The sequence below is a fragment of the Oncorhynchus mykiss genome, chromosome 3 (assembly GCF_013265735.2).
Source record: "Oncorhynchus mykiss isolate Arlee chromosome 3, USDA_OmykA_1.1, whole genome shotgun sequence".
NCBI classification, from domain to species: domain Eukaryota; kingdom Metazoa; phylum Chordata; class Actinopteri; order Salmoniformes; family Salmonidae; genus Oncorhynchus; species Oncorhynchus mykiss.
The window spans coordinates 41941388-41968499 of record NC_048567.1 but is presented as its reverse complement, the minus strand read 5'-3'; the positions used below and the strand labels follow the sequence as shown (position 1 = coordinate 41968499).

The 27112-nt window shown below is 43.2% G+C and overlaps 1 protein-coding gene across 4 annotated transcripts; it reads right to left on the bottom strand.

Moving 5' to 3' along the window:
• Positions 1-3258: 3258 nt before the first annotated feature.
• Positions 3259-26401, bottom strand: LOC110519974 (carboxy-terminal domain RNA polymerase II polypeptide A small phosphatase 1). 4 transcript variants are annotated; one of them, XM_021596903.2, is made up of 6 exons: positions 23255-26401; positions 22144-22245; positions 12681-12737; positions 9794-9886; positions 9149-9334; positions 3262-3816 (listed from the first exon to the last, which is right to left on the bottom strand). In XM_021596903.2, exons 1-6 carry the CDS (start codon positions 26108-26110, stop codon positions 3688-3690), a joined length of 3423 nt encoding a protein of 1140 aa, XP_021452578.2. In that variant the 5' UTR covers positions 26111-26401; the 3' UTR covers positions 3262-3687. The 4 variants fall into 4 exon arrangements, with proteins under 4 accessions (XP_021452579.2, XP_021452578.2, XP_021452580.2 ...); XM_021596905.2 differs by lacking the exons at positions 22144-22245; positions 23255-26401 and adding an exon at positions 12940-13071 and having other exon boundaries at positions 3266-3816; XM_021596904.2 differs by lacking the exons at positions 9149-9334; positions 9794-9886 and having other exon boundaries at positions 3259-3816.
• Between the last annotated feature and the right edge of the window lie 711 nt (positions 26402-27112).

Here is a 27112-nt window from a genome sequence, read left to right as displayed (position 1 = left end):
TTGTATTTTATTGCATGACATAAGTATTTGATCACCGACCAACCAGTAAGAATTCCGGCTCTCACAGACCTGTTAGTTTTTCTTCAAGAAGCCCTCCTGTTCTCCACTCATTAGCTGTATTAACTGCACCTGTTTGAACTCGTTACCTGTATAAAAGACACCTGTCCACACACTCAATCAAACAGACTCCAACCTCTCCACAATGGCCAAGACCAGAGAGCTGTGTAAGGACATCAGGGATAAAATTGTAGACCTGCACAAGGCTGGGATGGGCTACAACAGGACAATAGGCAAGCAGCTTGGTGAGAAGGCAACAACTGTTGGCGCAATTATTAGAATATGGAAGAAGTTCAAGATGATGGTCAATCACGCTCAGTCTGGGGCTCCATGCAAGATCTCACCTCGTGGGGCATCAATGATCATGAGGAAGGGGAGGGATCAGCCAAGAACTACACGGCAGGACCTGGTAAATGACCTGAAGAGAGCTGGGACCACAGTCTCAAAGAAAACCATTAGTAACACACTACGCCGTCATGGATTAAAATCCTGCATCGCACGCAAGGTCCCCCTGCTCAAGCCACCGCATTTGCAGGCACGTCTGAAGTTTGCCAATGACCATCTGGATGATCCAGAGGAGGAATGGGAGAAGGTCATGTGGTCTGATGAGACAAAAATATAGCTTTTTGGTCTAAACTCCACTCGCCGTGTTTGGAGGAAGAAGAAGGATGAGTACAACCCCAAGAACACCATCCCAACCGTGAAGCATGGAGGTGGAAACATCATTCTTTGGGGATGCTTTTCTGCAAAGGGGACAGGACGACTGCACCGTATTGAGGGGAGGATGGATGGGGACATGAGATCTTGGCCAACAACCTCCTTCCCTCAGTAAGAGCATTGAAGTTGGGTCGTGGCTGGGTCTTCCAGCATGACAACGACCCGAAACACAATAGAAAATCTTTGGAGGGAGCTGAAAGTCCGTATTGCCCAGTGACAGCCCCGACACCTGAAGGATCTGGAGAAGGTCTGTGTAGAGGAGTGGGCCAAAATCCCTGCTAGAGTGTGTGCAAACTCCAAGCCCGCTGTCATGTGCCTTTTACTGCGGAGTGGCTTCCATCTGGCCACTCTACCATGAAAGTTTAATTGGTGGAGTGCTGCAGAGATGGTTGTCCTTCTGGAAGATTCTCCCATCTCCACAGAGGAACTGGAGCTCTGTCAGGGTTAACTCCCTGACCAAGGCCCTGGCATCTGAGCTCAATTTCGAGTCTCATAGAAAAGGGTCTGAATAATTATGTAAATAAGGTACTTCTGTTATTTATTTTTAATACATTTGCAAAAATGTTTAAAAAAATGTATTTGCTTTGTCATTATGCGGTATTGTGTGTGGATTGTTGAGGATTTTTTTAAATCAAAATTAATCAATTAATAAATTATAGAATAAGGCAGTAACGTAACAAAATGTGGAAAAAGTCAAGGAGTCTGAATCCTTTCCGTATGCACTGTACATGTAGGCTATTGCCTATTCAGAGGTGTATTCAGGGAGGTGAAACTCGCTGAATGGTGCAGATAGAAATATAATGAATTGAGCTGACACAATTCTATATTCTATCTGACAGACAATAGTTTCTGTTCCACATGATACATTGATATCTGAACGTTCTGTAATGTTACATCCTCATGAAAAGGCTCCAGGACAAAGGACCCTTCAGTTGATAATGTACTTAAGTGAATGATTGACAAATTATGATTAAGGTATTTTGTGCCTGTAATACATTTCAAACAGGGTGTAAACACTTATCTGATATAATGGATAAATGGGTCATCATAATCCTTGACTGATGTGATTCCAGTATTTTAAGCATGATTACTAACAGACAGCATAACTAAACACTGACCAAACTCAAACCTCTTCATCTGAATGCATGCTTTCTGTGTGTTGCTACATAGTCCATCCTTTGTCATAATCATACATCCTTGACACACACACACACACACACACACACACACACACACACACACACACACACACACACACACACACACACACACTGTAGTGAATAATTTCCAGAAATAGTATCTCATGTTGCAAAAAACACATGATATAATGTTCAGTTAAAAGGGGATGACATTTTTTACAACAATATACTTGTGGTACAGCAGGATATTTTAGGAAACAATAATCTTTGAATGATTGTTGTTAAGTATGCCCTTACTTAGGCATTTTAGGTAAAATATATTAAAACGTGGGAATGGGTTGAGTTATCTTGATCTCAAGATGAAACCCCTTTGTTTTGTATATCATATTCACCAAATAGGTTGCGAAAAGGACATTTACAGTGCCTTGCGAAAGTATTCGGCCCCCTTGAACTTTGCGACCTTTTGCCACATTTCAGGCTTCAAACATAAAGATATAAAACTGTATTTTTTTGTGAAGAATCAACAACAAGTGGGACACAATCATGAAGTGGAACGACATTTATTGGATATTTCAAACTTTTTTAACAAATCAAAAACTGAAAAAGTGGGCGTGCAAAATTATTCAGCCCCTTTACTTTCAGTGCAGCAAACTCTCTCCAGAAGTTCAGTGAGGATCTCTGAATGATCCAATGTTGACCTAAATGACTAATGATGATAAATACAATCCACCTGTGTGTAATCAAGTCTCCGTATAAATGCACCTGCACTGTGATAGTCTCAGAGGTCCGTTAAAAGCGCAGAGAGCATCATGAAGAACAAGGAACACACCAGGCAGGTCCGAGATACTGTTGTGAAGAAGTTTAAAGCCGGATTTGGATACAAAAAGATTTCCCAATCTTTAAACATCCCAAGGAGCACTGTGCAAGCGATAATATTGAAATGGAAGGAGTATCAGACCACTGCAAATCTACCAAGACCTGGCCGTCCCTCTAAACTTTCAGCTCATACAAGGAGAAGACTGATCAGAGATGCAGCCAAGAGGCCCATGATCACTCTGGATGAACTGCAGAGATCTACAGCTGAGGTGGGAGACTCTGTCCATAGGACAACAATCAGTCGTATATTGCACAAATCTGGCCTTTATGGAAGAGTGGCAAGAAGAAAGCCATTTCTTAAAGATATCCATAAAAAGTGTTGTTTAAAGTTTGCCACAAGCCACCTGGGAGACACACCAAACATGTGGAAGAAGGTGCTCTGGTCAGATGAAACCAAAATTGAACTTTTTGGCAACAATGCAAAACGTTATGTTTGGCGTAAAAGCAACACAGCTGAACACACCATCCCCACTGTCAAACATGGTGGTGGCAGCATCATGGTTTGGGCCTGCTTTTCTTCAGGTCGCAAAGTTCAAGGGGGCCGAATACTTTCGCAAGGCACTGTAAATGATCACCGTTCCATGAAAAAGGGCTTCGCTTAACCTTGTCTTCAGGGCGAAAAGTCATAACCAAGAGGTGATTACCACATCAAATGTGAAAAAATAATTGATACCATTCTTTTCAATGTTTGCCATAAAACAGTTCCTCATTGTTCCGTCTCTGTGCCAAACTGAGTGGCCTCTTTATCATGTTTTGTGTGAATGGAATTTGGAGGACGACAATGTCCGAGAGACACTAGCAGGTCCTTCTAGTGGGAAGAAACTTGAATCATGTTGCCCACCAGCTTCTTCTATGGCCCCCGTGTGGTGAAAAGTTGCCGCCAGTGTCTAATTACGCACTAGATTGCAATCCCCTGCTGCTTGAGAATATCGTAGACATCTTCCACTTGGCTTAGTCTCTCGAAGAATGGGATGAGATCTAGTAGCTCTGTGTCGGCCATTTCTTCGAACCAGGATGTTACGGGGACCTGAGTGTGTGAAAAGTTATAAACAAAGTAAAGTTTCAAAATAATGACACAGATCTATGTTTACCAGTGAGTTAGTTATATGCACACTACCGGTCAAAAGTTCTAGAACACCTACTCATTCAAGGGTTTTTCCTTTTTGAAATGTTTAAACTATTTTCTACATTGTAGAATAATAGTAAAGACATCAAAACTATGAAATAGCACATATGGAATCATGTAGTAATCCAAAAAGTGTTAAACAAATCAAAATATATTCTTCAAATAGCCACCCTTTGCCTTGATGACAGCTTTGCACACTCTTGGCATTCTCTCAACCAGCTTCACCTGGAATGCTTTTCCAACAATCTTCAAGGAGTTCTCACATATGCTGAGCACTTGTTGGCTACTTTTCCTTCACTCTGCGGTCCAACTCATCCCAAACCATCTCAAATTAAAACCCTTGAATGAGTAGGTGTTCGACAACTTTTGACAGGTAGTGTTATATGTAGAATTAAAAATAAATCATAAATAAAAAAGTTAATCTATTCATAAGAATGTGAAAATTCACATTCTTATGAATAGGCCATAGGTGAACAACTGGAAAAACATTTTTAGACATACAATGCATTCTGACAAGCACAAGGACAAGTGAAACAGATCAGGGTGTGACAAGGCCACTCTAAAATGTGCACACAACACAATGTCAAAGATGTCTCAAGTTTTGAGGGAGCTTGAATTTGGCATGCTGGCTGCAGGAATGTACACCAGAGCTGTTGCCAGAGAATTGATTGTTTGTTTCTCTACGATAAGCAGCCTACAACATCGTTTTAGAGAATTTGGCAGTACATCCAATCGGCCTCACGATCACATGTAACAGACCACATGTGACCACGCCAGCCCAGGACCTCCATATCCGACTTCTTCACCTGCGGGATTGTCTGAGACCAGTCACCCGGATAGCTGATGACATTTCTGCACAAACTGTCAGAAACCGTCTCAGGCAAGCTCATCTGCGTGCTCGCCGTACTCATCAGGGTCTTGACATGACTACAGTTCAACATGGTAACCGACTTCAGTGGGCAACTGCTCTCCTTCAATGGCCACTGGCCATTGTGCTCTTCACAGAAGAAATCCGGTTTGAACTGTACCAGAGAGATGGCAGACAGCGTGTATGGCGTCGTGTGGGCGAGCGGTTTGCTGATGTCAACGTTGTGAACAGAGTGCCCCATGGTGGCGGTGGGGATATAGTATGTGCCTGCATAAGCTACGGACAATGAACACAATTTTATTTAAATCGATGGCAATTTGAGTGCCCAGAGATACTGTGATGAGATCCTGAGGCCCATTGTCGTGCCATTGATCTGCTGCCATCACCTCATGTTTCAGCATGATAATGGACAGCCCCATGTCGCAAGGATCTGTACACAATTCCTGGATGCCGAAAATGTCCCAGTTCTTCTATGGTCTGCATAATCAGACATGTCACCCATTGAGCATGTTTGGAATGCCCTGAATCTATGTGTACGACAGCATGTTCCAGTTCCTGCCAACATCCACCAACTTCTCACAGCCTTTGAAGAAGAGTGGGACAACATTCCACAGGCCACAATCAACAGCCTGATTAACTCTATGTGAAGGAGATGTGCCGCACTGTATAGGCAAATGGTGGTCACACCAGATACTGACTAATTTTCTGTTCCACATCCCTACTTTTTAAAAGGTATCTGTGACCAAGAGATGCATATAAACTCAGCAAAAAAAGAAATTACCTCTCACTGTCAACTGTGTTCATTTTCAGCAAACTTAACTAGTGTAAATATTTGTATGAACATAACAAGATTCAACAACTGAGACATAAACTGATACATTTTTTGCAGACATGTGACTAACATAAATGGAATAATGTGTCCCTGAACAAAGGGGGGGTCAAAATCAAAAGTAACAGTCAGTATCTGGTGTGGCCACCAGCTGCATTAAGTACTGCAGTGCATCTCCTCCTCATGGACTGCATCAGATTGGCCCGTTTTTGCTGTGAGATGTTACTCCACTCTTCCACCAAGGCACCTGCAAGTTCCTGGACATGTCTGGGGGGAATGGCCCTAGCCCTCACCATCCGATCCAACTGCTAAATGGGAATGAGATCCGGGCACTTTGATGGCATTGGCAGAACACTGACATTCCTGTCTTACAGGAAATCACGCACAGAACGAGCAGTATGGCTGGTTGTATTGTCATGCTGGAGGGTCATGTCAGGATGAGCCTGCAGGAAGGGTACCACATGAGGGAGGAGGATGTCTTCCCTGTAATGCACAGCGTTGAGACTGCCTGCAATGACAACAAGCTCAGTCCGATGATGCTGTGACAAACCGCCCCAGACCATGACGGACCCTCTACCTCCAAATCGACCCCGCTCCAGAGTACAGGCCTCGGTGTAACGCTCATGCCTTTGACCGATAAACGCGAATCCGACCATCACATCTGGTGAGACAAAACCGCGACTCATCAGTGAAGAGCACTTTTTGCCAGTCCTGTCTGGTCCAGTGACGGTGGGTTTGTGCCCATAGGCAACATTGTTGGTCTGGTGAGGACCTGCCTTACAACAGGCTTAAAAGCCCTCAGTCCATCCTCTCTCAACCTATTGAGGACAGTCTGAGCACTGATGGAGGGATTGTGTGTTCCTGGTGTAACTCGGTCAGTTGTTGTTGCCATCCTGTACCTGTCCCACAGGTGTGATGGTCAGATGTACTGATCCTGTGCAGGTGTTGTTACACATGGTCTGCCACTGCAATGACGATCAGCTATCCGTCCTGTCTCCGCAGTTCACGCAGATGAGCAGGGACCCTGGGCATCTTTCTTTTGGTGTTTTTCAGAGTCAGTAGAAAGGCCTCTTTAGTGTCCTAAGTTTTCATAACTGTGACCTTAATTGCCTACAGTCTGTAAGCTGTTAGTGTCTTAACGACTGTTTCACAGGTGCATGTTCATTCATTGTTTATTGGTTCATTGAACAAGCATGGGAAACAAATTGATTTTTTGATTTTTTTAACGAATTATCTTTGAAAGACAAGGTCCTGAAAAGGGAACTTTCCTTTTTTTGCTGAGTTTATGTATTCCCAGTCACGTGAAATCCATAGATTAGGGCGTAATGAATTCATTTCAATTGAGTGACTTCCTAAAATAAACTGAAACTCAGTAAAATCTTTGAAATTGTTGCATGTTGCGTTTATATTTTTGTTAAGAGTACCCAACTATGGAAGCTTCAGACATTTTGCAGAGAGAACATCAGTTATACAGATATAAGATCTTAATTTGATAACTCTGTTGCAGGGGAACTTTCCTGCGATGCAAGGCATTTTCAACTTGTATATTATTTGAGATTTAAAAAGGCTTTTGAAGTTCTTAATTTCCACTTTGACATTTGATTTTCACATTCGAAAAAGGTATCAGCCTTTACAAAAATGTCAATTAATTATAATCCACATTTCCGGTTGCTGCAGGATTATTTTGATATTAAGATGCAACATCTGTATCACACATGCTGTTCTGCAAATATATACTGAAAACAATCTGTCTAATTTAAAGAAGTGTTCAGTGATAGTTGGAAAAGAAAAGTTGAAAATAAGCTAAAACTTCAAAAAGGTAAACTATCACTAAAGACTTCTTTAAGTTTTAGGTTACTTTCAACTTCTCCAGGGGGTTATCGTTTCCTCCAAACTGTTTTACCATTTGTTATCAAGTTATGCAGCAATGTCCAACATATCTTGGCTAGCATGCTTGGAGAATGTTGGAATGTTAGTGGAAACAGATTGTATTAGTTAGCGGTGCATTGAAATGCAAGCGACCTAAACAACCCTAGCGGCCGAAACAACTATCACCATGTATCAAAGCTTTCCTGTTTGGCAAAAGTATTTTGAATCAGTAGCTAGGTTTCCATCCAATTTGCGATAGTTTATGGAAATATTCTAAAAATCTGCATAAAACAAAAACACATGAGCTAATGAAGAACTGAGAATTTAACTGGGCTTCTTCTACAGAAATATAATGTACCTTTCACTTGATAGTAGGTAACTTGATAGTCGACTTTCCTGTCAGCGCTTGGTTATGGCGATATCTATATGAGAGCAGCTGCCTCTTCTTTAAAACCACTGGATGCTGTTTATCATTGCGTATTCTGCTTTATTACAGGTGAATGTTTTTGAAAACATAATTGTGTTCATTATCAGATAAAGTTCTGGACGTCACTGGCAACGCGGATAACGCAATATTTCCTTCTGTTTATTTACAAAGCTCTCGTGGAAAAACTACCATGCCACCTCACATCGCTCCTGACATTCAAGCCAGTATGAAATACCCTACTCGCTCCCAGGAATAGGTCATTCTTTAAATTTGTTTAGTTGCTACCAATTGAAGTAAAACAGCATTTAGTTTTTAAGCACCACATACACATGGAACACATTTCAGAATAGTCTACAATTGGACACACTAGTGTCTTTGGGGAATTTCAGGATATTAGGAAATGACCTGTTCACAGAGGAATGTACATGTTTTTTATACTGTAATTGTATTTATCATGCTCCAGCTGTCACACCTGATCCAGCTATATCCCATTTGGGCCTGAGGGCGCCGGGCTCCCCAGCATTACGCACTCCTGCCGCCATCATTACGCACACCTGCTTCAGTGAACATTTGGACTCACCTAGACTCAATCACCTGTGTTATTTCTTTCCCTATACCTGTCTGTCCCCCAGCTCTGTTCCCAGCTTCCACATTAACGTTTCTATGTCGTTTTGTTACCCGTGTGCTGACGCTGTTCCTGTATTGTCCAGCGTCGGTCCTTACACCTGCCTTTGATTGTAATAATTGTGTCACTTATTCCCTATTATGTACTTTGTATTTTTATGATGAATTATGTGAATCAGGGCTCCCTTGTAAAATAGACATCTGTGTCAATAGGACTTTGATGAATAAATCAAGTTTGGATAATAATAATAATAATAATTATTAGGTAACCCGTGATTTCTCATGCATTTGAGAAACTGATCAAATCCATATCCTCTAACAGTGCTATATTCTCAAAGACATTCCATCAAGCCTGATTATTCTGGACTTTGTTAAATAACCATGCTTGGAGGAAACAACAACAACCTAGGGAATATGAAAGTAGTAAGTAAACACCCCTTTGAAGGATCCCTTTCAATGGCAATGCCATGGAACACACTTAAAGAGGAAATTACACTTTTTTAGCACCTCAGATACCTCAGATACTACTGTTGTGCAGTTTTCCTTTATCTGCAATTGATTGAATTGAGAGTTTAGGATTATAGTATACAGGTAGATAGAAGTAGGAATGCCATACAGCATTATCAGGGTGGAAGATGTAGGACGCTGGGGAGTTGTCTACAATGATGACTTTGTTGAGGTCCCTGCCCAGCCGACTCAGGTCTTTAACATAGTTTCCTTGGTGGAACACGCAGGACTCCCGGAAGAGACGGTGTCGGAAGGCACCCCATTTATCCAGCAGGTCGGAGACTGGATCGGCATACTGGCACAAAAGGAAAACACACACAACATCGTCCCTGATGTTATGTCACAGAAAGATGTGTGTGTGTGTGTACACATGTATTATGAAATATGTGTGTATGGATGAATAACAGATTAGAATGGCAGGGCAAAGTTTCTAAGAATTCGAAACATAACATGTCAAACATGTCACAGTCTTAAAGGGAAAGTTTAGTATTTTAGATGGCCCCATCACTTTCATTGATTTTTAGCTAGCGGTGACTAAAGTTAGCTGAAGCTTGTAGTGGCTGTTTAAAGAAAACCAAACCATGGATTACAGTTCCTCCTGGCCCATTGACTACTTTCAGGGTGAGGACCATCTGACGTCAACATTGTAAAATCATGAACTTCCCTTTAAGGCTAGTACTTGTTAGATCCTGTCAACCTTTAATTTAATAAAACCTTTAGATATGACAATCCACATTTAGTTGAATGAATTCACCTTGGATAAACTGGCAGTGAACAGAACACACTCAAACAACTCCCCCATTCTTTTGAGATACTCATCCACATTGGGTCGCTTCAACACGTACACCTGAGGTAATAAAAACAAGACATATGGAAATACTCTGGATTATTTACAAAAAGTTTACATATATTTATTTTTGCCAAAGATGTTAATGCTTTAAACAACTTTTTTAAATATAAGATCTTAAATAATTGTTGAGCGAGAAATGCGCCTACTCCCCCTCATCTGTGACTTTTGGCTACACCTTGCTTTGCGTGTCCAGCTTTGCTGCTATGGGATGCCAGATGATATTGAGGTTAATGGGATGGGACATAAAAAGATAGAGGGGAGAGACTGAAAGAGAGGTTAACACCTTTTTACAGCATATCAGACTTCATTAGAAATTAACAATCATAAATGCCACATATTACCCTAAATGTCCATGTGGAATAGTTAATCAGGTGCAGCTAGGGTTGCAAGCTACTGGTAATTTATCAAAGTTACCAGAATCATATTATTCATATATATGCACACTGAACAAAAATGTAAACGCAACAATTTCAATGATTTTACCCAGTTACAGTTCATATAAGGAAAACAGTAAATTCAAATAAATGCATGAGGCCCTAATCTATGGATTCCACACTACTGGGCAGAGGCGCAGCCATGGGTGGACCTGGGAGGGCAAAGGCCCACCCACTGGGGAGCCAGGCCCAGCCAATCAGACAGTTTTTCCCCACAAAAGGCCTTTATTACAGAGGGAAATACTCCTCAGTTTCATCAGCTGTCTGGGTGGCTGGGCTCAGACGATCCTGCATGTGAAGAAGCCGGATGTGGAGGTCCTGGGCTGTCGTGGCTACACAAGGTCTGCGGTTGTGAGGCCGGCTGGACGTACTGCCAAATTCTCTAAAACGACATTGAAGGCAGCTTACGGCAGAGAAATGAAAATTGAATTCTCTGGCAACAGCTGTGGTGGACATTCCTGCATTCTGCATGCCAATTGCACGCTCCTTCAAAACTTGAGACATCTGTGGCATTGTGTTGTGTGACAAAACTGCACATTTTAGTGGCCTTTTATTGTCCTCAACACAAGGTGCACCTATGTAATGACCATGCTGTTAATCAGCTTCTTGATATGCCACACCTGTCAGGTGGATGGATTATCTTGGCAAAAGGGGATTTGATCTCTAACAGGGATGTAAACAAATTTGTGCAAAATATTTTAGAAAAATACACTTTTTGTGCATATGGAACCTTTCTGTGATCTTTTATTTCAGTTCATGAAACATGGGACCGACACTTGACATGTTGCGTTTATATTTTTGCTCTGTATGGTATTCATTTTTTATATCGGTCCATATTTTCCATGAGTTTCTAGTGGATAAAGCATATGGTTCAAGAAAAAATAACCTAATTAATGAAAAAAAGCATCTTATCAACAATGGCGTTATTTTCAATTAACTCAGCAACTTTTCAAACTTTTGATTTTTTCACAAATGCCACCAGTTTGGCACCAACACATTGACAACAATGACATATTGACATAGTAAATAAAAAAATAAGTGTATTAAAAAATATATAAAGGATATTTCATGCTGAAACCCTCATATTGAACACAAATGTTATCACTAAGTGTATTTTTTATAATCAGGAATGGGCAACTTAGCGGCCCGACCCTCAGATCAATTTCCGTCCCTCAGATCAATTTACATTCAATCAAGGTCTCAACTTAATGCTGCGAGGTAGAATAGTAGAATACACAAGGTGCAATTTCGAAATTTGGTTGTGCATAAAAACAGTTTCTCTTGTTACTGATGAGTCACTGATATTCACTCAATTAGCCCATTTCAGCTAACATTTTTAGATTGGTAAATTAGTCTAGTGGCCAGCTATCTAAACTAATAGTAATTAAGGTCGAATTAGAGTTCAGATTTGTTGTGGCCCCCACCCCCATCAAAGTTGGCCATCCCTGGTTTATAATAAGCATAATGCTTTACAGCTTTGTAATAATTTTTTTGATCATCTTATTTGATTATTTTATATATTGTACATGTGATAAAGCCACACAGAGGGCCATAGATAATTACAGACACCTGTGATAATCTGAAGTACCCAAAAGACCACCAGTAATCTTGTAAAATTTCCCCAAATCCTTCAAAAGTTTACAGTAATATACCCTACCTTTGCAACTCTAGGTGCAGCCTATTATCTGTATATTGAAAGATATGCCTGTCAATATAGAACTTTCACTCAATTTCTGCTCACATCCATTTCTCAAAAGAACATGACGCTATCGGCCTTGTTCCTGAACCAAGTCATCCCGAATAGGCTGTGCCCACTTAAACAAGCCTATCCTGGATTACTTGAAACAGACCCAGGCCTGGGGTATAAAACAGGAGTGTTCTTCTGTCTTCTGTCTGGAGTTAGCCTTTAAACTAGGAAAAACTACAGCAGTTCCTGCAATCTCCGATGTGATCTCATATGGACTGGGCAGAATCTGCGCTAGGGACTGAGATTGATGGGCCCAGTGATTTAAGAAGCCAAACATACTTCCTTGTTTCATTAGCCCACAGAAATAGCCACCTGCTGCTAGGATCCGTCAACAGAGAAGGCCAAAGCTCTGTCAGATAGCTAGCCTTGTGCACCGGCGCTACAGCACAAACAGTCACCGAGTAAACAGTGGTGGATAAAAGGTTTGAACTAATTAAACACTTTCAAAACGAAGGAGAGGCATTCCAACATAGCGTGGATTTCATGGAGATTAGATTCTAGAATTTTATTTGAGGTCATGGCCACATTACTGCTCCTTTCATTGTGGCGCTATGAAGGAGAGAACCTGTGAAAAAGGCTAAGAATTGAAAGTGAAAACAGTCGCACTTACCTGGTGAAGTGTTCCATCAATTTCCACTGGAATGATAAAATCCGCATTGTTCACAGGCTGTTGGGAGCAAGAAGATTCCATTTAAGAAACAAGTACGGAACAGTGTGTTTGAATTAAGACATTAAACATGTGCTTTACAAGCTTGTACAGAACACATTAACTCTAGTTTGTGGGGGTTTTTTTATGTAAAAAAAATATGTTTGAATTAAATGTGCTTTACAAGCTTGTAAAGACTGTAAAGCAAAAATAAAATGCTCACCTTCAGCGACTTCAGAAATAACAGTATGTAAGTAATATGTTTCCATTCGAGACACTGAAATATAATGTATTTGACAACACCTATAAAAGTATGATTTATTTAGATGGGTCTTCTACCTAAAACAAGTCTCTCAAATGTTAGGTTAGTCACGAGTACGTGCTATGCAGGACACCATGACCTAAATTCATAGTCTATTCATAGTCTATGAAGTAATGTTGAGCCGAGCATAACATGCATTACATACATTACATACGTATACAGTGCCTTCAGAAAGTATTCACAACCCTTGACTTTTTCCACATTTTGTTGTGTGAAATTAATTACATTTAGATTTTTTTTGTCACTGGCCTACACAATACCCTATAATGTCAAAGTGGAATTACAAATTAAGCTGAAATGTCTTGATTCAATAAGTATTCAACCCCTTCGTTACGGCAAACATAAATAAGTTCAGGAGTACAAATTTGCTTAGCAAGTCACATAATAAGTTGCAATAATAGTGTTTAACATGATTTTTGAATGACCTCATCTCTGAACCTAAGGTCAATCAGTCGAGCAGTGAATTTCAAACACAGATTCAACCACAAAGACCAGAGAGGTTTTCCTATGCCTCACAAAGAAAGGCATCTATTGGTAAAAAAAAAAGCTGACATTTAACATCCCTTTGAGCAAGGTGAAGTTATTAATTACACTTTGGATTTTGTGTCATTGCACCCAGTCACTAAAAAGATCCAGACGTCCTTCCTAACTCAGTTGCCGGAGAGGAAGGAAACAGTTCAGGGATTTTACCATGAGGCCAAAGGTGACGTTAAAACAGTTACAGAGTTTAATGGCGGTGATAGGGGAAAACAGAAGATGGATCAACAACATTGTAGTTACTCCACAATGCTAACCTAATTGACAGAGTGAAAAGGAAGCCTGTACAGAATAAAAATATATACAGTACCAGTCAAAAGTTTGGACACACCTACTCATTAAAGGGATTTATTTTATTTGTGACTCACAACCTGGATTCGGTCTTATGTAGCAAAATGTGAAATGGTGTTTTTTACATTGGACAAAAGAAGAGCCTCAGAGCTACAAAATGGTATATCATACACTGCATTTGAGGAACAATGGGAACGTAAATATGCTTTGAAAAGATGATCAACTTGTAAACTCACTTTTGAGAAAATCACCTATGAATGTTTTGGTATCTAGTGAAGAGCTCTTCTTTGTCTACACCCATTCAGCATTCACACCCTCTTAAGCTTTATCCCCTCCCATCTTGTTTCGCTCTCAGAGCGCACACTTGACGCTCTGGCCGATGATTTGTTTACCTTTGGATAACATGAAAACAGCCTAATCAGCTTTGCTGGCAACAATTTAATTATGCTTTTTTGCAGACGTTTAATGACACTGGCCATATTCAACGGATGTTGTACAGATGTCACGTAACGTTAGCTAACGAGCCAGCCAGCAAAGGTTAGCTAGTTAAACAACAATGAACAAAGTGCCAACACTGCAAACTAGAAAAGCAAACAGCTCTGGGAAACAAATAATAACATGCCAACACCACTAACTACAAAGGCAAACAGCTCTGGGAAACGAATAATAACCTCCGCTAGGGAGCTTGCCAGCTAACTTTAGCTAGCTAGCGAGCTAACAGTACACTTTAACAATGAACCTAGCTAGGTAAACAACATTTAAGATCACACACGTCACATAACGTTAGCTAATGAGCCAGCCAGCTAACGTTAGCTAGTTAAAAACAATGAACAAAGTGGCAACAATGCCACAGTGCTGGGAGCTAACTAGCCAGGTCCAATGTTAGCTAGCTAACATTAGACTCTAACTAGAAAAGCAAACGGCTCTGGGAAACAAATAACAATGTCAGCTAGGGAGCCAGCCAACTAATGTTAGCTAGCTAACAGTACACTTTAACTTGAAATTAAACCACTTTCTGTCAAAATTAGAAATGTGTAATGTATGAAAATGTAGCTAGCTAATGCTAGACTATCTTACCTGCATACATCAACATGCATCATGGAAGCATCTCCCTGTCAGGGATGCCATACCACGGTTGCCCTTAGTTTGAAGATGTAACCCGGAGACAGCTGTTTTCTCAATCTCTTTAGCTATCATACTCTAATTCCACTGATTTCAAAACTTGATCATCCTGAAAATGGAAAGCAATACTTATGCAGCTCCACTAAACAATACATTTAGAAAAAAGCCGCATTCAACAGGATTACCAACACAGACTGACAAGCTCAAATAGACAGACGCCTTCAATATGGTAGAACAATCCGAACTCCTCTCTCGGCATGTCCAGACCACTTATTATTTCAGCCAATCATGGCTAGTGGGAAGGATGCTGATTTTTCTGTGGCTTAACCAACAAGGCTCGTAATTTAACAATTTGATTCGTATTTACAGATGGCAAACAAGTTTGCCAACATGAAAGGTCATATGTTCGAGAAGGCATTTCTGCCCAAAAAACGCATTCAAACGTCTCTCCTGTGAAGTCTTAACTTGCGACATATGCCTAGTTTCCTGAATCGGGTGAAGATAGCCCTACAGGCAAGAACAGATTGAATAAGCAAAGGGAAATGACAGTCCATCATTACTAAAAGACATGAAGATCAGTCAATCTGGAAAATGTCAAGAACTTTGAAAGTTTCTTCAATTGCAGTTGCAAAAACCATCAAGCGCTATGATGAAACTGGCTCTCATGAGGACCGCTACAGGAAAGGAAAACCCAGAATTACCTCTGGTGCAGAGAATAAGTTCATTAGTTACTAGCCGCAGAAAGCCACAGATTTCAATTAACAGACACATCTCAACATCAACTGTTCAGAGGAGACTGTGTGAAAGAAGGCTTTCATGGTCGAATTGCTGCAAAGAAACCACTTCTAAAGGGCAACAATAATAAGAAGAGAATTGCTTGGGCCAAGAAACACAAGCAATGGACATTAGACCGGTTAGAAATCTGTCCATTTGTCTGATGAGTCCAAATTTGAGATTTTTGGTTCAAAACCACCGTGTCTTTGTGAGACGCGGTGTGTGTGAATGGATGATCTCCGCATGCGTGGTTCCCACCGTGAAGCATGGAGGAGAAGGTGTGATGGTGTGTGGGTGCATTGCTTGTGACACTGTCAGTGATTTATTTAGAATTCAAGGCACACTTAACCAGCATGGCTACCTGTCACGACTTCTGCTGAAGTTGGTTCCTCTCCTTGTTCCGGAGGTGTTCGGGGGTCGACGTCACCGGTCTTCTAGCCATCGCCGATCCATTTTTCATTTTCCATTTGTTTTGTCTTGTTTTCCCACACACCTTGTTTTCATTCTCGCATTACGTGTTGTGTATTTAACTCTCTGTTCCCCCCATGTCTTTGTATGGTATTGTTTGGGGTGCTTGTGCACATGTTGACTGGTGCATGTTGGGTTTTGTACCCAAGTTGTTATTTACTTGATGCCGTTGGTTTTGGAAATAAACTGCTCCGGCTATTACCTAGTCCTGCGTCTGACTTCCCTGCCACCAGTTACGCAGCCCGTACAGAATACCACACCCCTGAATATGGAGTCAGCAGGAGCAGATGCCCCTGGTATGGAGATCGAGGAGAGTGTCCAGGAACACACAGCGATGCTCCACCATCTCGACGCCGCCATGGACCACGTCGTCCAACTATGGACCGCTGGGAGAGACGGAGAGTTCATCCAGCACCTCCACCAGCACAACAGGGGCCTCCACTACTCACTCCCTCTGCACCCAGTTCCAGTGGGATTCGCGTCACCCTCCCCGGGGAGTACGATGGGGTGGCTACCCGCTGCCAGGGTTTCCTGTTGCAGTTGGAGTTATACCTGGCAACCGTCCACCCGGCTCCTTCGGGCCGTGAGAGGGTGTCCGCCCTCGTCTCATGCCTCTCGGGGAAAGCCCTGGAGTGGGCCAAAGCCGTGTGGGTGGAAGGAGATGCGGTGCTGGACCACGTTGAGGAGTTCACCCGTCGTTTCCGGGCGGTCTTTGCCCATCCACCCGAGGGCAGAGCGGTAGGTGAACGTCTTTTCCACCTGCAGCAGGGGACGATGAGTGCACAGGAGTTCGCTTTGGACTTTCGGACCCTGGCCTCCGGAGCGGGATGGAACGACAGGGCCCTGATCGACCACTATCGCTGCAGTTTGCGCGAGGACATCCGTCGAGAGTTTGCCTGCAGGGACACCACCCTCATCTTCGACCAGCTGGTGGACCTGTCCATTCAGCTGGATAACCTGCTGGCTACCCGCGGACATCCAGATCGGCAACCCAGCAACACCGCTCCGATGCCCATGGAGTTGGGAGGTGCTGCCCTCAGGGAGACCAGCACCATCTGTGGCCGCAGAGGTCACACTGCCGGTCGTTGCCGGGTTGGTTCCTCTGGGGGGTCGAGGCAACAGGCAGGGCACTCTGGTGTCACCCCAGGTGAGAAGGCACCATTCTCACCCAGAGCCCTCTGTTGCACACATGTTTTTGTATGTTACTTTCCCGCATTCCCAGCATAAGGTGTTCGTCGATTCAGGCGCGGCTGGGAATTTTATTGACAGATCATTTGCCCATAGTTTAGGGATCCCCATCGTTCCTGTAGCTATGCCATTCCCAGTTCACACCTTTGATAGTCAACCATTAGGGTCAGGGTTGTGTCTGGAGTTAGCCAGGGTTGATTAGGCCACCGCTCCTTTGGGCATGGTGATGCAGGGGGGGGGGGGGGTTACATGGAGAGAATCAGTCTCTTTCTCATTGACTCTCCTGCGTTTCCCATGGTGCTAGGCCTACCCTGGTTAGCTTGTCATAACCCCACTGTTTCATGGCAATGGAGGGCTCTCGGGGTGGTCGCGAGAGTGCTCGGAGAGGTGTTTAGGAGTTTCCGTAGGTGCTACTATGGTGGAAAGTCCAGACCAGGTCTCTACCGTGCGCATTCCCCCCCGAATATGCCGATTTGGCTCTCACTTTCTCCAAAAAGAAGGCGACTCAATTACCACCCCAACGACGGTGCACTTCCAAGGAGTCACGTGTATCCTCTGTCACAGGCGGAGATGGTGGCTATGGAAACATATGTCTCTGAATCCCTGCGTCAGGGCTACATTCGGTCCTCCACTTCCCCCACCTCCTCGAGTTTATTTTTTGTGAAGAAGGAGGGAGGTCTGCACCCGTGTATTGACTATCGAGGACTTAATCAGATAACTGTGAGGTACAGTTACCCACTACCTCTTATCGCCACGGCGATTGAGTCAATGCACGGGGCGAGCTTCTTCACCAAACTTGGTCTCAGGAATGCTTACAACCTGGTGCGTATCTGGGAGGGAGACGAGTGGAAAATGGCTTTCAGTATGACCTCAGGGCATTATTAGTACCTCGTCATGCTGTACGGGTTGATGAATGCTCCATCAGTCTTCCAAGCCGTTGTAGACAAGATTTTCAGGGACGTGCACGGGCAGGGTGTAGTGGTGTATATTGATGACATTCTGATATACTCCGCTACACGCGCCGAGCATGTGTCCCTGGTGCGCAAGGTGCTTGGTCGACTGTTGGAGTATGACCTTTACACCAAGGCAGAGAAATGTCTGTTCTTCCAACAGTCCGTCTCCTTCCTAGGGTACCGCATTTCCACCTCATGGGTGGAGATGGAGAGTGAACGCATCTCAGCCGTGCGTAATTGGCCGAGTCTCCACTGTAAAGGAGGTGCAGCGGTTTCTAGGGTTTGCCAATTACTACCGGAGGTTGATCCGGTGTTTTGGTCAGGTAGCGGCTCCCATTACCTCACTGCTGAAGGGGGGACCGGTATGTTTGCAGTGGTCGGCTGAGGCGGACAGGGCCTTTGGTCACCTGAGGGCTCTGTTTACCTCGGCTCACGTGCTGGCCAATCCAGATCCCTCTTTGGCATTCATAGTGGAGTTGGACGCGTCCGAGGCTGGGATAGGACCCATGCTCTCTCAGCGCTCAGGTACGCCACCGCAGCTCTGCCCCTGTGCCTTCCTTTCGAGGAAGCTCAGCCCGGCGGAGCGAAACAATGACGTGGGGGAACGGGAGCTGTTAGCTGTCATCAAGGTTTTGAAGGTGTGGAGACATTGGCTTGAGGGGGCTAAACATCCTTTTCTCATCTGGACTGACCGCCGCAATCTGGAGTATATCCGGGCGGCGAGGAGACTGAACCCTCACCAGGCAAGGTGGGCCATGTTTTTCACTTGTTTTGTTTTCACCCTTTCTTACAGACCAGGTTCCCAGAACGTGAAGGCAGATGCACTGTCCCAGGTGTATGACACAGAGGAGCGGCCCATGGATCCCACCACCATACTCCTGGCCTCCTGCCTGGTGGCGCCGGTAGTGTGGGAGCTGGACACGGACATTGAGCAGGCGTTGCGTGCAGAACCCGCTCCCCTCCAGTGTCCCGCTGGGTGTCTGTATGTTTCGTCTGCTGTCCGTGACCGGCTGATCTATTGGGCCCACACATCACCCTCCTCTGGTCATCCAGGCATCGGTCAGACGGTGTGCTGTCTGAGTGGGAAGTACTGGTGGCCCACTTGGCTAAGGACGTGAGAGTTTATGTTTCCTCCTGCTTGGTGTGCACCAAGTATAAAGCTCCTAGGCACCTGCCCAGAGGTAAGCTACATCCCTTACCCGTTTCACAGCGTCCATTGTCACACCTGTCAATCAATTTCCTGACCCATGTCCCCCCATCACAGGGAAACACCACGATCCTGTTTGTTGTGGATTGTTTCTCTAAGTCCTGCCGTCTCCTCCCGCTGCCCGGTCTCCCTACGGCCCTACAGACTGCGGAGGCCTTGTTTACACACGTCTTCCGGCACTCCGGGGTGCCTGAGGACATAGTATCTGATCAGGATCCCCAATTCACTTCTAGGGTCTGGAGGGCGTTCATGGAACGTTAGGGGGTCTCGATCAACCTTACCTCAGGTTTTCACCACGAGAGTAACGGACAAGTGGAGAGAGTAAACCAGGAAGTGGCCCAGTACTCGCTCCGTCACTCCTTCACTAACCTCTCCCCCTTCCAGTGCGTACTGGGGTATCAGCCGGTTCTGGCGCCAGAAAGCCGGCGTAGACCGTCACCACAGTGAGGCCCCGGTGTTCGCACCGGGTGACCGGGTTTGGCTCTCGACCCGAACCTGCCACTCCGCCTGCCCTGCCGGAAGCTGGGTCCGCGGTTTGTGGGGCCATTTAAAGTCCTGAGGAGACTGAACGAGGTGAGGTTACAGGTTACAGCTTCCCCCCGTTTACCGTATTAACCCCTCATTCCATGTGTCTCTCCTCTGGCTAGTGGTGGCTGGCCCGCTCCAGGATTCTGAGGTGCGGGAGGTTCCTCCGCACCCTCTGGACATCGAGGGGGCCCTGGCGTACTCTGTTAATTCCATACTGGATTTGAGGCGTTGGGCGAGGGGCCTTCAGTACCTCGTGGACTGGGAGGGGTATGGTCCGGAGGAGAGATGTAAGTGCACATGTTGACTGGTGCGCGTCGGTTTTTGTACCCCATTTGTTATTTTCTTGATGTCGTTGGTTTTGGAATTAAACTGCTCCGGCTATTACCTAGTTCTGCTCTCCTGCGTCTGACTTCCCTGCCACCAGTTACACACCCCTTACACTACCACAGAATTCTGCAGCAATATACCATCCCATCTGGTTTGCGCTTAGTGGGACTATCATTTGTTTTTCAACAGGACAATAACCCAACACACTTCCAGGCTGTGCAAGGGCTATTTCACCAAGAAGGAGAGTGACAGAGTGCTGCATCAGGTGACCTGGCATCCACAATCACCCTACCTCAACCCAATTGAGTTGGAAGGAGATAAGTTGGACCGCAGAGTGAAGGAAAAGCAGCCAACAAGTGCTCAGCATATGTGGGAACTCCTTCAAGACTGTTGGGAAAACATTCCAAGTGAAGCTGGTTGAGAGAATGCCAAGAGTGTGCAAAGCTGTCATCAAATGTCTAGAAACATGTTTTCACTGGCAATATGGGGCATTACTGTGTGTCGATGGGTGAGAGAAAAACATATTTTTAATCCATTTTGAATTCAGGATGTAAGACAACAAAATGTGGAATAAGTCAAGGGGTATGAACACTTTCTGAAGGCACTGTATATGCATGGGTTTTCTTAAATACATATGTGACTAGTTCGAATGCTTTCAAGGTTTTACTTGACAATTTTTGACTGCATGCCACATCTGACACCAAGTCAGAATTTGATGCCAGCTAATTTTGGAGAGACACTTTCTTTTGCTCTGTGGAAGATCTTCCAGCACACCAGACGTGTTCACATCACTAGCTACCCCATGATAATTGGTTCACATGCATAGATAGCAAAATCATTTCAAATCCATTTAACATATGTCAGTGATTCCACCACTAACATGACCGTAGTAGCCACCCAGACATCCTTGTCAGTGAGCACAGGGTTGATGCCAATCTGAAGTCACTCGTAAATAAAACACAGAGACACAGGACAAACTGTATATCTCTCAGAGAATAGTACATTAAATATATATATCTGAGAATAAACATCTTTAATTTACTATACGTACCCCTCCGTTCGTTACCTTTTTGGACAATCAATCCCATTAAAAACACACTACACCTTGTGACTCGCCTTCAATAAAATGCTGCCACTTTCATTGACAGTTTAAACCTGTGGCCTATCTTGTGACATTCTTTGGGACAGACTGATTAGATGGCCAAGACCACCTGTCGTAGGGAAGAGCACATTATACCCATTATGCAGCCAATTGTGGATATACCGAGTAGCATAGATAAGAATACTCGCTAGAAGCGAATTTAATGGTAACTGCGGTTGATTACAAAAATAAACATTAATTAACATCAATTAACATTCCAAATAAATCTGATCACTCTAACGTCTGCTTCCAACTCACACTCTCAAACTCACATCCCCTGAACGCAGCTCACTTTCCAGCCCACTTTCCAGATCACACATAGATCCCCTGAACGCAGCTCACTCTCCAGATCCCAATCACCTGAATTCTCATCACCTGTTCACACACCTGTATGTCATTTACACACTATTTAGTTCAGTTCATTGCACCCCATCTTTGTGAGGTATTGTTTGTTTTTGTCCACATTCTATTCAGAGCGCTTTACTAATTAGTATGAAAGAGAGAGTGGAAATCAATCAAGTATTCTCTGTTAGCGTTTGTCCTCAAAGAGCGGGTTCACGTCAGCTTACCTTGAATGAACTGTGCACTAATGTTTCATCCAAATCAATCACCACACAGATCTTCCCTGAGTCTTTTGACTTGATTTGAGGTAGCAGAGGTTTTGCCGGGACCTGAAAACAAATAGTTAGACGTTAGGTCAATGAACAGCCAAATGATGCCATCATATTCATTGATGCAAATTGGATTATTTTTATATGTTTGTGCTAATGAAGACAACACTGTGGCATGATGCCAAAACACATTAAATAGTGTGTGTGTGTGTGGGTCATGAATTAAACTGATGATTAATAACATTACCTCATGAATTTGTAGTGAGAAAACACACTGGTAAAACGTTTGCTTGTGAGTTTGAGATAATTTTAATTATAGAAGAGCATGCCCATAAGGGGGCATAAGAAAGCTATTTCCCAACAGCTGGTGTTCAGATGGAAAAGTAAATATCAATGTGACTATGGACTGTCATGGGTCTGTGGACTGACTATGAGTTAACCATTCCCTTATCAAGTGGTCCATTTCTATTTTATTTTTATATAACATTTATATAACAAATTCTTATTTACAATGACGGTTTACCAAAAAGCAAAAGGCCTCCTGTGGAGACGGAGGCTGGGATTAATAAAATATAAATAAAATATGAATATAGGACAAAACACACATCACGACAAGAGAGACAACACTACATAAAGAGAGACCTAAGACAACAACATAGCAAGGCAGCAACACTGTGAAACCGACTCTACTAGCAAGAGGAAATGTGATGACCAAATAAGCATCATATAAACACTGTGCAATTCAAATTTCTTTGCCCCAGCAGAGTAAATAACCAGGTCAGGAGGAGAGTAGATCGTATCTTTATAGTTATATCATCTGCTGTGCAAAGCAATAAGAATCTTATGTGCAGCCATATCCTCCTCTATTTTAGTTCTGTTAAAAAATAGGCCTAATACTTAGACAAACACATTTCACTATTTTCTCTGGTAAATTTCAGTTTGTTGTCACTCCATGCGAAACGTTCATATTCCACACTTCTGAAATTTGAAAGCGGAGCGTTGATCAAGTTAAGTGCGTTTCACAGCGATTCCAGCGTATTTCAAGCACGATGCAAAGACCTTGTAATACCTGTTCTCTAGGCGGGACGCAGTACTCGCATTCACAGGACTCAAAGGACTCATCGTCACTCAGCTCCTCCTCAGACTCCTCACTTATTTGTTCAGAGGCCACAATCTTAAAAAATTCATGCAACTGCATTTTCTCATCCAGCTCACTTTGTTCAGAGGGCTCTGTTTGTTCGGCGTGATGTGCAAGTGGCTCGCAGTCTATGGAGTCTTTACTAAGTTCAGCACCATCAAGAGGGAGGCTTGTTTTCTCAGACAACTGCTCTGAAAGGTCCTCTGACTCTGGGTGTTGGAGATGCTCTGAGACACCATTGTGTTCTTCCCAGTTCTGAGACAGATATGGTGTGTTTAGTTGCTCACACAATTCAGATGACTTGCTTCGCTCATCTATCTCTTCGGAAGAGGTTGTGGAGGAATCCGTTTGATCCCCATTGAATTCAATACCATCCGGCATAGCTGGTTTGCTTCCTTCAGTGCATAATGCGGTGTCTTTGGTTATAACCTCAAATGATTCAGGGGATTCACTCTCCTCAGCACATGGAGCACCATTCTTTCTCTCTTCAGTGCAGACTTCATCTTTCAAATGTGTCTCAGGAGTGCTGTCATAATCCATTTCTTCATTACACTGATCATGAGAGTCTTCTTCAGTACAGAATCCATTAGCTTCTTGATTAACATTAGATTCATTGGCTTCACTTTGATATTCATGGTGCTCTTCAGCACTTGGTTCACAGGCCTCAGTGCATACTGCATTATCTTCTCCTTCGGTAGAGAATTGTGTATGTTCACAGCCATATGCATTGCAATCTTTATCACACGGCCCATAGGATCCATAAACTTTGTCTTCAGCATTTTGTTTGTATAATTCGTCTTCTGCGACGCATATTGTCTGGTATTCTTCATCACAAGTTTCCTCTTCTTCAAAGCATGGTTCATAAGTTTGATCATTTTGGCCCTCAGATACTTCATCATCTTCAACAGAAGACACGTCAGAAGATGATCCATGAGATGCTTCCTCTGCACTGTGTTCGTCGTACGTGTTGTCCTCATCAACTAAGGGTCCATTGGCCTGAGCGTCACCAGCTTCATTTTCAGCAATGCAAAGTTCCTCATCCTCAACAAAGGGCTCATAGGCCTCAGCCTCAATAGCATTGTCTTCTGCTACAAAAGCTTCATAAAACTCAACTTCATAAGCTGTGGCTTCTTCAAAACAAGATTCACATGATTCCTCATCTGCAAAGGATCCAGAGGCGGATGTCTCATCATCAGCACAGTCTACATTAAATTGTCCATCATCAGCACAAGCATCATAAGATTCATCAACTTCCTCCACTTCTTGACTAAAAACTTCAAGCCCTTTTTTGGCGCAGGGCATTTGTGTTTCTTCCTCATTCATAATGGACACATGAGTTTTGCGTTGTTCAAAAAACAACTCATGCACCCCTCCCCCTTCAAAACAGGAGGTATAAGGTCGCCTTTGGGCAAAAGTGTAAGTATCCTCTTTATCAAATAAGTCAAAGAATCCATCGACTGCATCCGAGTGAGGTTTGTCTTCATCAGCATTGCTTTCCTCACATTCTACCACAACTGTACAATTATCAAATGATTCCCATATATCTGAACTGGATTTGTCCTGTGCTCCTTCTTCCACCAACGCTTCATAGAATTCAGCTGAATCAGTTAATGGGTCTAAATTTATACTGTCATAAATCAAAGATTCAAAAGACCTTGTTTCAATGGATGAGCACTCAGAAGACTTGTCTTCCTCATAATAAAATGAACTGCTAGGCTCATAGCATTTGTCATTTGTGCTTTTATGTTGACAAGGATAGCTCTCACAATAATTACATCCCTCAGAGAGTTCACACTGTACACTTGTCTCTCTTTGCTCATAGAAAGTGTTTTGCAGTTCACAGTGCCCAGAGGGCATATCATAGTCAATAGATTGATGATTGCTTTGTTCAGCAAGCAGAGTTTGCTCAGAAGGTTCATGAACTTCAGAGACATGTATACTTTCATTGGGAGAATCTTGTTCAGCATAGTGTTGAGAAGGCATGTTAAAATCTGAAGAATGTATAGGTTCTAATATTATGCAAAACTCAGAGTCAAAAAGGCCACAGATTTCAATTTGTTGAAATGTTGGCTGAGAGGGCTTTAAATCCTCATCAATTGGCTTTGTAGTCTCATTATATTCTGTTGCGTCATCAATATGATTGTATTTTTCTGAATACTCACAAATTCCAGTATAGTGCTCAAATGATATTTTTGATTCATTGGATTCAGAGATGTCAGGTATGAAGTCAGATATCTTACATTGTGCTAAAAACTCAGAGTTCTCAGCAGGTTCGCTTGACTCAAAGGACTTACAGTGTTGATCAGAAGACTTGCATTGTTCAGATGACTGGAAGCATTCTGTGAAATGTTCACAGTGTTGGCTAAATACAGAAGCTAGACAGTCATTAGCATAGTGCTCAGAGGACTTGCTGAAGTCAAAGCACTCACAATTTTGAGAACATTCTTCAAATGATTTGCTTAACTCAGAAGACTTATACTGATTAGTGTGCTTGTGGAGAACAGGATAGTCCTCACAAGGCTTGTTGATGCATTGCTCATACCCCCCTGAATGTCCATTATAATGCACAAAAGGTTTGCTCTCTTCTGCATGTTCTCCATTCATGCTGTAATGATCGACAATCTGCACAGCGGGATCCATTTGTCCATTGACCTTCTGGTGTCCAGTATAGTCCAACAAGTTATTTATTTTGTCCGAAATGATGCAGGGTTCAGCAGATTGTGCAGAAGGCTCACTTGATTCCATGGTTTCAATTAGTTCAGACACCTCGCAGTGTTCAGCAGGCATGCTTGCTTTTGGGAAATGTGTAAAAAGATGTGCTTTGATCAGAGTGCCTTTTCAGGCACAAAGGGAGCTGACGTTCTCGAATAGGTTTGTAGTGTTCAGAGGTTTTGCACTTTTCCGAGCATAGAGAGAGAGACTTGTTTTCTCTAGGGAAGCGACACAGTCCAGAGGGCTGGCATCTCACAGACTGCTCCTTTGGTAATGGTGGCTTGAACTGCTGGGGGTATTCACAGTCCACAGCCCGCCTGAGACACCATCAGCAGAGTACACATTGACTTGACAGGTCACAACCACACTGAGACTAGCACATGGCCCCCTCTCCATGAGACCTAGCAATTTATTTTGGGGCTTCAAGAGACGTGACAAATAACTCCTGGAATATCAAATCACTGTAAAAAGCTGAAGTAAGGCATAAATCTGAAACTGACACCCGAGATGCGTCGTTACCTAATCGTAGCAAGTTAACTGCCATGTTGTTTGTTAAGTGTTCACATAAAGTCATGGGCGGCTTTGTCATCTGCCCAAAAAATGGAATTGCCTTTTATCATTTCCTGTTCAGCAGGGAATGCTTTAAAGCAGGGATGGGCAACTGGCGGCAATGCAATTCTACACATTTTGCTATGGGACGGAAAGAAGATTTAGCATTTGTATGACAAATTTCATGCAATTCTACACATTTTGCCATGGGGCGGTGAGAAGATGTAGAAATTTCTACAACTAAATTCATGCAATTCTACTAATTTGGCCATGGGGTCGGAGAGGGAAATTAGCTGTTTTACCACAAAATATGTGAAATTCTACACATTTTGCCATAGGGTAGAGAGAAATGTTTGCAGTTTTTAATATGATATCTGAGTGAGACTGACAAACAAAATCAATGAGGGCCCGCCGGGTGGTAATTCGACCACTACAAGTTTAGATTACTGGCTAACTTACCAATCAACTAGACTAACTTACCAATCAAAATGTTGACATGGGCTAATTGAGTAACAAGAAATAAACTGC